The sequence below is a fragment of the Schistocerca americana genome, chromosome 5 (genome assembly GCF_021461395.2).
Source record: "Schistocerca americana isolate TAMUIC-IGC-003095 chromosome 5, iqSchAmer2.1, whole genome shotgun sequence".
NCBI classification, from domain to species: domain Eukaryota; kingdom Metazoa; phylum Arthropoda; class Insecta; order Orthoptera; family Acrididae; genus Schistocerca; species Schistocerca americana.
In genome coordinates, this window is record NC_060123.1 from 245,212,790 (window position 1) to 245,225,560 (window position 12,771).

Consider the following 12,771-nt stretch of genomic DNA (forward strand, 5'->3'; position numbering starts at 1 on the left):
ACAATGGGAAATCAAGACAACCGATCGCAAGTGGTGCCGGTAGCCAATGAGAATGTCTTCCTTCATTTCGTTCACTTCATAAATACAGTTAGCTTCAAAAGTGCACTTTGAGCATTGGAGTATTCATTGTAGCACACTAATACCCCTGCTGCTTTACACACTCATGCTGAATAAGCAGCAGTCGTACTTCCAGCCTCATTGTCAAAAATACTTTGCTGTTTTTTACAACACGATTTCTGAATGTGAGGTTAGGCAGGAATCTAAGTGCACAGCTTATATTGCTGCGAGCAATGAAATGAGCAGCAGTAACTAACAATAACTAACAGCAACATTTACGTAAAAGTGCACTTGCGAAGTCACACACTGTTATGACATGAAAAAGCTATTCACACTGCTATGTTCTTTCACGGCTGCCAAAAAGTGAATAATTCCTTGTATTAATTTGTTGGGTCTCGGAAGTATTTGGCTGTTACTTCCAAAGATGTAGGAATTAAAGTTTTGATACTAGTATGCATGTAATGAAAATGCCATAAATCTCACAACAGCAAGAAATTACCAGCTAACTTTATTTATGAAGTGAAAGAAATGAACTACAATATTCTCACTGGCTATCAACATCTCTCCTCAATTGCTCATTTTTATCTCCTATGATTCATCGCACCCTTACCAACAGCTGCATGTCACAGAAAAACTGTCGACACCATAACTGCACTTTCATCATGACCAACATAACCTGAAGAAAGGGTAGCATTTACATTTTAGTTATTAGCAACTGGGAGCATTTAAGTTATCAATTGTGTCATATTTCAACAGCTGTTACATCTCAGATAGTTTCTTATGCCTGCAGTGATATATGTGAAGCACTTCCAGAATTTTATTATAGTACACATAAGGAAGACAATGTCATAAAATATGGTTAATTAAAAGTGAAATATCCCACTGACTTGTCACACAGGCTACATCATAAAACGCTATATAGAACTTGTTAGAGGGCAGATAACATAATCCTGGGTAAACCATTTTTATTTATTATCAAAAATGTCTAACATAACACTGATACACCAACTACATAATTACAGCTACCATGAACATAAGCAATGAGAATGATCAGGTATTTCATATATTTTATATATTTTTAATTTTAATCAGATAATATATATTTACACTCATTTACTTTCAAAGAAATTTGTTGTGCTTTTCCTGTTTTCAGTAAAAAGGATTACAAAGCTTTTGTGTATTCTCTTTGTCCCCACCTGATGCAACCAAGTAATGGAATTTCTCATCTTTCTCATGTCACCAGTTTGACCTTTAGTGCTTCAACAATTTTCTACCAGTCATATTTATTTTCCGTCAGGATTTGTGCTGTGAATTTCTTATATCCCAGAAGCACTTATTATATCTATCAGCAGCATTACATTTACTTCAGACCACTCTATCAATAATGCGACTCACATTAACAACAAAGCAGACAATGTAGAAGACAAAATCTTTCTATACTGCCAGCGCTGAAATGAAGAGGACAAAACTGCCTTTGAGGTCTGCTAAAAGACAGACAACCAGGATAACATGAATGAACGCAAACTGAATGTGACTGCATGCAGTTCATTTGCGCTAATCTACAGTTCACACCAGAGACAGTTCTTGCTCGCTGATGCACATTTGCTTGTGTCCATTCTGGTATAAACCAGACTTAAGATCAATATCAGCCAACCTTGGTATACATATGACTTACTATCAGAAAACAAAAATTTTTGTGAGACCAATATATCCCTAGGTTTGGGGTAGGGGAGAGATGAGGTAAAAATGTAAGCACACCTGTGGAAGCCATGAGAAATTTCAACCAACCTTGCGATATGTATAGCTTACTATCTGTGAGACACAGTACTACTGTGTAGGTAAATAAGTAATTGAACAATTCCAGGTAATTAGCTAGTATTTAGATAATAAGCTTTGTGTTAAATTCAAATTAATCTATACTCTGAAAATCACCGAAGTACATGGCAGAAGGTATTTCACTATGTACCAGGTATTAAGATCTTCCTGTTCCATTTGTGTGTGGATCGCAGAAATAATGATTGCTTATATGCCTTTGTGAGTATTGTAAATCTGTATCACGGTCCCTACAGAAGCGATAAGGTGGGGGTTGTAGTGTATTCCAAGATGTATTCTGAGATGCCTCACTTAATGGTGGTTGTTGACATTCTGTAGACAGGCATTTGTGGAATTGTTGGCATCTCTTTTCAAATGTGTGGTAGGTCATGTTTTTCAACACATCGGTGATGCTCTCCCACTGGTAAAACAAACCTGTGACCTTACATGTTGCCCTTCTTTGTTCAAGTCCTATCTGTTATGAGTGCCACACAACTGAGCAATATTTTAGGATGGCTCACATGAGTGTTTTTCAGGCAACATCTTTTGTAGATTGATTGTATTTTCCCAGTATCATACCAATAAATCAAATTCTACCGACCGGTTTACTATGACAGACTATATGATCATTCGATGTCATATAGACAGAAATGGTTATACGCAAGTATTTTATGGCCTGACTGATTCTAATTGTGACTCATTGATATTGTAGTCATAGGATACTATGCTTTTGCATTTTGTGAAGTACAAAACTTTTCTATCTGAACATTTAGAGCAAGTTTCCACTGTTTGTGCCATTGATATCAAGATCTGACTGAATACTTCTACAGATATTTTTTTACACAATGCTTCATTATAGATGTAGTAGCTGTATGATCTGTAAAATGTCTGAATCTACTATTAGTATCATCTTCCTGCTCTCTAATATAAAAAAATTGAACAGTAGCATGTGGACATCAGCATGTACTGACAGTTTTGACTTACGGTAGTCATACACTGGCTTCTAATAGGGGAATAAAGATAAAAAAAACTGAGGATTACTCAGTGAGCAATGGAGAGATGCATATCACGAATTACTAGGAGAGGCATGAAAACAAGTTCATTGTTGAAGAAACAATGCCATGTGGCCGATTCTGTCACAGTTTGCCATGCAAATAGAAATGTGCAGACACCAACAGTTGCTTATTGCATATCTCTCCATGTTAGTTCTTGAACCAAGCCTTTGGTTGCTGGAAATGGACAGCATTTCAAAAGAATCTATTTGACAAGAATGAAATTAATTTGACTTGAAAGATGAATATAAATGTGGAGAGTTGTTATTGAGAGTGATTGACAGCTAGCAGTCACTGCACTGATCACTGATTCTCTGCAGGTCCTCCTACATTTCACTGGAGCCTTATAGCATTGCAGTCTTGCATTATCTGCAAACAGTATCGCGGAGCTTACAACACTCCACTTACAGGGTATTTCATTCTTCGTCAGATATGTATAATTTACAGACTTTACAATTGACTGTCTTTCTCATCTTTAAAACAATAGGTCCCCTTCATTCTCTGGTCTGAGTGATTTACCTTCCTTTCCTTTTTAACATTCTGTCATTTATCCCTCTCTCATATCTGAAGAAGGAACTAATAGCTCTGAAAGCTACTATAATGTCATCATTTTTACCTTTTTTGTGTTTCTATCAGTAGTAACAATCATTTCACCTACTGAAGGCAGGTGGCAACCTGCAATTCTGCCTCATATTTATTAGTTGTCATGGTTGATATTTGTCTTTTGATTCATCCAACTGCAGAGTAAACAGATAGTGCAAATGCAAATAATTTCACTTCCACTGGCAGACCATTGCATGCCCAATGTTACTGTCAACTTTAATTACAAACCCACTAAAACTGACATATAAAACTATTATAGAATTTGGTATTATATAAACTTTATTTATAGAATTTGTAAGTAAGGTGTGAATCTTTCCACAAAGAGGAAAACTAAGAAATCAGAGTACTCTGAAATTGCATAGTGCACCTAATCATGGAGAATGTAATCCAAACATCACAGGAAATTCATTTTAGACCTTTCAACCTCTAACTTGTACTTACGGCCTTTCAGTGTAGTGCAGGAATATACCTGAATCATCAGTGCTTCCATCTGTAAAACAAAACCAAAATCATATCTTGGTCCTCTGCCTAAATAATTATATAATAGTCTCATTCGCTTTACTACAAAGTCATCAGCCAAACTAATTTTATTCTTGTGATCATTTATCTTGTTCTCATGTATGAAAAATACATTAACATTATTGTAAGTAAGTCTCAGTATTTATTAATTACAATCCAGTTTAAGTGTTTTGTATTGTCATTTAAGGAAAATGGAACTATTGTCATATTTTGAATTTCTGTGCAAAATACAGTTTTTGTGAAAAATACAGGAAGTTTACAATTTTTAAACTTAAAATTATAAATTTTTCATGTCTATCTGTCACACATCACACTGAATATGTTACATACAAGTTTTACTGTGCTCCTTATATTGACCATCAGATTATTGTCCAAAATTACTAGAGGAGGGAAAAAAACCTCATTTTTAGCTTATTAAAATTATTTGTATGTTACCAACTGCATAATTTTTTTTTTTATTTTTTTGCAGTGGTATTTTATTTGGTTTGATATTTTAACATTCAGTACAACTTTAAATATAAAATATGTTGATATTACCACTGTTAAAACTACACTGATAGTAAAAGTAAGGAAAAAACTTACCTTTAAATGCATCAATATGGGCATAATGCACTTGTAGTACAAGATATTGTATAGGGGATTTGCCACCCACTTTAAATCCAACTCCTTCTGGAAGCTCAAGTTTTGGAGCATCTCTAGCCCATGCATACAGGATCTGCGTACATGCCATCATCATATTAGTATCCGTTGCACTTATTTCAAATAATCTTTAAACACTTAATGTATTTAAATAAGGTGTGAATAATACGGTCAACCAAATTTCACATTGCAAGAGATAAATACAAAATAATCTATCTGCAGGCTTTTCTTTTTGTCTCTAGCAACACTGACTAGCATTTCACAGTCACCTATGATACCACAATGATTTATCAATATGATCTATTCCTAAAAATCTTCAAATACCTAACTACAGAATGACAAAGCTTTTAAAAAATGACAACAACTGCAAGTATCCTCCCCACCAGTAACATTTTGTTCAAACTGACTCCGCTATAATTTGCCACAATTTCCTTTGGGAGAAAGCTATGATCATAAGGGTATCAACAGAAATAAATATCATACCATTGACATCTCCTGCTACAGAAGTCTAGAACATGTTCCAAGTTGAAACATAATGACAGGTCTTGATCAAAACTGTGTCCTTCATTACAACAAATATTATTGATAATGGAAGCAGTGATCACGAAAAATCCAATCTGCATTGTGAAAATGCAGTATTCTGAAGGCTTTGGATCAGTATCATTTCACTATCGGCATTTATTTATTTTCATTAATCTTTCAATTTTGTGCTTCACTCACACATGATGATATATTCCATGATGGTTAGTCTAACTGTATTTGCAGTTAGATGGAGAAGTTCTACATATACATAACACTACAAGTTATCCAGTTTGGAAAACTTGCACACTTTGGCAGAATTTCCACAGATGACAATGATTTGCCAACTAACTTAATACACAATTTGTACATACAATCAGGACACCTTGACAGGAGCCCATGTTGATAGAAAATCTGTAAATTCACACTAAACACAAAAATACAGCAGGAACTTTTTTTGTAGAATGTAATTAATAGATGCCCAAGACAGTGAGAAGTAATGATAGACAACTGGAGACAGTTGTCATGTAAATAGTAATGAGTAACAACATACTATGATCTTAACTTTAATGACTGCAAGGACCTTACCACTGCTTATCAACATATGTGGATCACAACATCCTACTTGGCAAACTAACTGTTATTTTATTAACTTTCACTGGGTGCACCATTTTTTGTAACACGAGCTGATGCGCGGTGCAGTTTGTACACATGTAAAGAACAGCTGTGTTTATGTTACCTTGGTAACATACACTATGTGATCAAAAGTATCTGGACACCCCCAAAAATATACGTTTTTCATATTAGGTGCATTGTGCTGCCACCACATCAGTGACCTCAGTAGTCATTAGACATCATGAGAGAGCAGAATGGGACACTCCGCAAAACTCACAGGCTTGGAACGTGGTCAGGTGATTGGATGTCACTTGTGTCATACGTCTGTATATGAGATTTCCACACTCCTAAACATCCCTAGGTCCACTGTTTCTGATGTGATAGCGAAGTGGCAATGTGAAGGGACATGTACAGCAGAAAATCATACAGGCTGACCTCTTCTGTTGACTGACAGAGATCGCCGACAGTTGAAGAGGGTCGTAACACGTAACAGGCAGACATCTATCCAGAACATCATACAGGAATTCCAAATTGCATCAGTGTCCATTGCAAGTACTATGACAGTCAGGCAGGAGGTGAGAACACTTGGATTTCATGGCCAAGTGGCTGCTCATAAGCCACACATTACGCCAGTACATGCCAAACGATGCCTCGCTTGGTGTAACGAGCATAAACATTGGATGATTGAACAGTGGAAAAATGTTTTTTGGAGTGATGAATCATGGTACACAATGTGGCGATCCGATGGCAAGGTGTGGGTATGGCGAATGCCCAGTGAACGTCATCTGCCAGCGTGTGTAGTGCCAACAGTAAAATTCAGAGGCGGTGGTGTTCTGGTGTGGTCATGTTTTTCATGGAGAGGGCTTGCACCCCTTGTTGTTTTGCATGGCATTATCACAGCAGAGGCCTACATTGATGTTTTAAGCACCTTCTTGCTTCCCACTGGTGAAGAGCAATTTGAGGATGGCGATTGCATCTTTCAACACGATCGAGCGCCTGTTCATAATGCAGGCCTATGGTGGAGTGGTTACACAACAATAACATCACTGCAATGGACTGGCCTGCACAGAGTTCTGACTTGAATCCTACAGAACATCTTTGGGATATTTTGGAATGCTGACTTCATGCCAGGTCTCACCAACCAACATCGATACCTCTTCTCAGTGCAGCACTCCACGAAGAAAGGGCTGTCATTTCTCAAGAAACCTTCCAGCACCTGATTGAATGTATGTCTGCAAGCATGAAAGCTGTCATCAAGGCTAAGGGTGGGCCATCACCATATTGAATTCCAGCATTACCGATGGAGGGTCCCATGAACTTGTAAGTCATTTTCAGCTTGGTGTCTGGATACTTTTAATCACATAGTGTATATGAGAAAAATCTCAGTTTAATCTTAGTTTAATTAAACAATGATAAAATAAACTTACATTATAGGAGCTAAATCACTGTTTAATTAAACTATAATAAAATAAACTTTCATTACATCAGTCTGGTGCCATGTACACATGTTACCCCGCAGCAATGAGACAATATAAACTTTAAACAGTGCAGTTGCATCAGATCACAGCCAACTGCATATTCAATTGTTGATTACATCATATAAAACTGCCTCATTGTCGGACTGTGCCACTAACTAGGAATATGGTTCATTTTCTTGTGTGGTTCATACATATTTTCTTACCTAGCTTGCTGTTTATTCTGTATTACTACTGCTCACTTGTACTTATGACAGCACAACTTAGCACTGCATAAACTGAAGCAATAATGGAGGAATAAGTAAGGACTCACAATTGTAGAGCAACAATGGAATGGTACAACATAATGTTATTTGTGGCTGGCACGCTTTATACATAAGTGTGCTCACTCGAGAGTTAATGGCATCCCTTTTTCTCTGATGAGACTTTACTTTCATAACAGAAAGCAAAGAGTATCATTAACAGACTAGCACAGGCATAAAACTAACCTCTTCATCAGGAGTCACAACATTTAGAGTGCCACAACTATTGTTACTGTGCCCCATGTTTCTTCTTTTTAACCTAAATGATCTTCCAGTGGTTAAGGAGCAGTTCAAAAACTACAATGTTGTCGATGACAAGCATACCAATCAAAGATCCAAACTCAACTTTAGCAGACAGAGTTCAGATGATAGCTGAATGTGCCTACGAGTGGTTCACAGTTAACAGTTGTAGTCAATCTCATATAATGAACTTTCAAACTAGCAATAATACCCTGTTAGCATCACAAGTAGACACTAATGGTCACACACAAAATGAAACACTGTATAAAATTCCTTAGGGGCTACTTGTATAATAAGTTAAAACAGAGAATACCCTGTATAAAATGGAAAGATATAGAACTGGGAGTTGCTCCGTAGAGTGGTTTAGGTTGTTTCTCACAAACAGCACCAGGCAAGAGAAATTCCTTCTCTAAATGGATCATTATTTCAAAATGTGTTCCACAAGATTCCATTCTGTGTCCTATTTTATTTCTGCTTTTTATAAATGACTTGGCTCTTAACATAATTCACATTGAGTCATATTTGCCGATGATACTTCTGCTCTTGCCAAAGGCAGTTACTCTGAACAAATTTGCTCAGCTGTGACAAATCTACCATACAGTTTAAAAAACTGGTTCGAACTAAATGGATAGGATTGAATATTGGGAAAAGACATTTATTGCACTTTAAAATTACAAACTTTAAGATAAACGAAACTCACATTAATCACAGAAACCAAGAACTGAAAGAAGTAGGTTGTGTTAAGTTTTTAGGAATACACCTGGACCAAAATTTATCATGGTCTTGAAATATTAAGTACTAACCAAATAAATTAAACAGCCTGACCTTTGCAATGAGGATTCTGTTATATTCAACTAGAATGGAGATGAGAAAATAGTTTATCACAGCTATTTTGAGTCAGTTATAAGGTATGGCATTATTTTTTGGGGTAACACAAGCACAATGACTAAAATATTAAAATTACAAAAATCTGTTGTTAAGACTCGGTGTAATGCAAAAACGAAAAAATCATGATAGCCCCTGTTAAGCAATTTGATAACATGAAGTGCTCCCTGTTTGTACATTTATAAACCAATTATTTTTGCATACATTAACTCTAATTATTCATGGACATTAATTTGAAACATCAATACAGCACTAGGAGTAAGAGGAATTTCATGCTCCTCACTCATAGATTATAGATATATGCATAAATCCCATAACACATGGGCTTGAAAATTTGCAATATTCTAAAAAAGAAACAAATCCATAGCATGGAGCTACAGCAACTGAAACAAAATCTATGAAGGTTATTAGTACATAAATACTATTATTCCTTCGAAGAATTTCTGAATGATTATGTGAAAATCTGAGCGAGAAAGCAAATGGCTGTTAATTAAGCTTAGCAGTTTTATGTCAAATAAATGACTATAATAATTATGTTTTTTATATTAATGCTATTATTATCTATTGTTTCTATAATACATTTGAATTGTAATTGCAGTGTTGGTGAGTCAACATTAAATCGCTGATTTAATTGTGTACAATATGGGACAATATACACGCTGATTTGGATTCTGACATGATCTAGAGATCATGAGAGATCTTGGCTTGTTTTGCATTCTCTCACTCCCTTCACTTAAAGTGAATAAAGTGCTTGTTCAACAAAAGTAAGAAGTAAGAATACTTTGTTAAATAGATAACCTTTTCTCGTGTAGAGGCTTTTTGAGAATCTTGGAATTCTTACATTTGCTTTCTAACACATTTACTTGTTAATGTCTTTTGCCAGTGATGATAAAAAACAGTTCCAGCAGAAACATGATTTACAGAGTCAGATTAGAAAAAAAGTAATAATTTTCACTTTGCCTCCTTCCTTGTCTACAGTTTAGAGTGGAGTTGTGTACTGTGGTGGGAAGATATTCAACAAGTTCCTGTCCAACATCAAGCAAGAAATTGGGAAATTCAGCTCAAAATAAAATTAAAAACTTCCCATTAGACATTCTTTCTACTAATTATATGAATAACTATACTTGGGGATTGAAAAGTTTTATTAGTTACATGGCACATAATAGTTTGCATTGTAAAGCTGTATGGGTAGTACTAATGCACTACAAATATGACTCAGCATTTACAGTTGTATGTAGATAAGTTCTCCAAAGAAACATAATTTTAATGAAGTAAACAGCAGACAAACATAAGCACTGTCTTACAATTGAAGAGGCAGCAACTTTTTAAAAGAAGTAGTACTTAATTTCTAATTTACTATAATAAATTTAGAGCAATATAATAAATGATTCATACAACCTACATTGAAATATTCACCAAAGTTACATTACCAGATTGGAGAAAATATAGAGCAACAGACAGCACAGTGACCATGGATGAATTTGAATTTCAGCAATACAATCCAGGGTGTATTAGAGATGTAAATTTATTACAGTAACAGGTGGCAACTGTGTGACTCAACATATTTCAAGTCATCTTTTAAATGAAAGAGGTTTACTCATTCTTGAATATTTTCTATCTTCTGCATCACAAAACAAAATGAACCAGCAATTGAAGAAAAGAAAGATAGCAAAAAAGAAAAAAAAAAGACTTTAATATGTGGAAGCGTAATTTATTTCGAAGGTGAATAAGCTCATGCTGTTTTCTGTCGCATATAGTTCTATTACATACAAGATTATTTAATCTCTGGAAAAGGTAATAAATCATCATGAATGTATGAAAAGAGAAGTAATCTTAAGTTAACCAGAGGGAGCACGACAACTGAAAACACTGTTACCACTCATCGGGTATTTTATTTCTGTATGTAAACTGTTAAAGAGTTTTTAGGTCTACATTTCAGTACTTTCTTTGTCAAAGCTGGTTTATTAGCTGATGATGCAAGTCCAGAATTGTATTTATGAATTTCTCAGTTCTGCTCAAATTCATCAGTGAATACATGTGCAGTTAGGTTATGATTAATACTCTTAACTGTTAGAAGACACTTAGAATATAAAACCAATAATTTGTCTGAATACTTGGTATAAGTAAAGACTGACCCAAAAATATTATCCTGTAGTAGACAAAAAATTAAAATCGGTCTGATTTATGAAACCACCTTCTGCTCAATGTTGTAACTACACTGTGAAATACCCTAAGGGGAAGAATAAAGATAATACTCCATTCATAACTTCCCAGTCTCATGTAAAGATGTTGCAGTACTATGTATAAATAGCTGTATGTACAATAAAGAGGTATTTGGTACACAAAATATATCTTCACATATTTTATGACTAGCTTACTTGTGAGCCTTTGGAACATGGACTAGCAGCCTCCCAAGCAGAATCAGTTCCCCCTGTCATCTCACCACAGTTCCTGAAAAATTAAACATTTACAATTAGAGTTTCAGAAACTGTAAGAACATAAAAATTCTTAAAAAAGTAGGAATGTTTTTAATCTGTACAATGTTTTTAAAAAGTTACAAAATAACAAAATGAGCTCAACCATTGTGTAAACTAAAAAGAACTGGATGACATTCATGTGTCATTCAGGCTGCCTTTAAACATTATTTATTGCTGGATTATGGACTTAAATAGAAGCACAGAAGATGTACAATGGTGTCATCACTCACTTGATGTAACTATGAAGACAATAAATGAAAAAACTCATAATATAATAGGAAACGGCTGAATGAAAGTGTATAATGGAGGTGATATTCAAGACATTTCAACTCAAGAAGTGCATTGCATCCTATTCAGAAACACATATTGCATTACTGAGATGGTCAGTGGTACTACAGGATGGTCCATACACCGAGGTCACAAAAGTCATGGAATAGTGGTATGTGCATATACAGGTAGACGTAGTATTCTGACATGATTATGGCTGCATGACGGGAATCAGTTGGAGATAGAAGCATGGGACATTTCATTTTAGAAATCTTTAGGAAATTCAATATTCTAATATCTACAGTGTCAAGAATGTGCCAAGAACACCACATTTCACATATTACCTCTCACGGCAGACAATGCAGTGGCCAACAGCCTTCTTTTAACGATGAAGAGCAGTGACGTTTGCATAGAGTTGGCAGTGCTAACACAAAAGTGTCACTGCATGAAAGGACCACAGAAATCAACATGGGATATATGATGAATGTATACATTATGACAGTGCAGCAAAATCTGGTATTAATGAGCTATGGTAGCAGACAACCAACACGAGTGCATTTGCTAACACCACAATGTCACCTGAAGCACCACTCCTGGGCTCTTGACCATATTGGTTGGAACCTAGATGACTGAAAAACTGTGGTCTGATCACATGAGTACCAATTCTAGCTGGTAAGAGCTGATGTTATGGTTGGTATCTGGCACAGGCCCCACAAAGCCAAGGATCCTGTCAACAATATACTGCATGCTGGTGGTGGCTCCATAATGTTGTGAGCAGAGTTTACATGGAATGGACTGGGTCCTCTGGTTCGGTTGAACCAGTCATTGACTAGAAATGCTTATGTTTAGCTAATTTGAAACCATTTGCAGCAAATAACAATGGAATTTTTTATAAATAACAATGCAAATTGTCACTGGGCTACAATTGTTTGCAATTGGTTTGAAGAACATTGTGGACAATTTGAATGAATGATTTGGCCACCCAGATCACCCAACTTGAATCCCATTGAACATTTATGGGACATAATCAAGAGGTCAGTTCATGCACAAAATCCTGCACCAGCAACACTTTCACAGTTATGGACAGCTATAAAAGCAGCATGCTTCAATACTTCTGAGAGGTACTTCCAACATGGTCACCATTCCGAAAGTTGCCATATTGTTGCAACTCATATTTTTTTAAATGGAAAGAGGGTCACATGAAATATGAAGTAGATAAAGTCTTATACAAGAAAAACAATGGTACCTTTCCTTTTAGTGTAATTTAAGTCATTCTAAAATTATGACTCATCTCTCTGTTACAGGTGTG

At 35.6% G+C, this 12,771-nt stretch overlaps 1 protein-coding gene across 1 annotated transcript in view; it reads right to left on the reverse strand.

Moving 5' to 3' along the window:
• LOC124615455 (peptidylglycine alpha-hydroxylating monooxygenase) overlaps positions 1-12,771 on the reverse strand; it is a 220,069-nt gene that overhangs the window by 41,989 nt on the left and 165,309 nt on the right. Inside the window, exons 4-6 of the mRNA XM_047143356.1 lie at positions 11,097-11,169; positions 4,626-4,758; positions 3,966-4,014 (exon numbers count right to left, since the gene is read on the reverse strand). Of these exons, the coding sequence (XP_046999312.1) occupies positions 3,966-4,014; positions 4,626-4,758; positions 11,097-11,169 (255 nt within the window). The remainder of the gene's footprint in view (positions 1-3,965; positions 4,015-4,625; positions 4,759-11,096; positions 11,170-12,771) is intronic.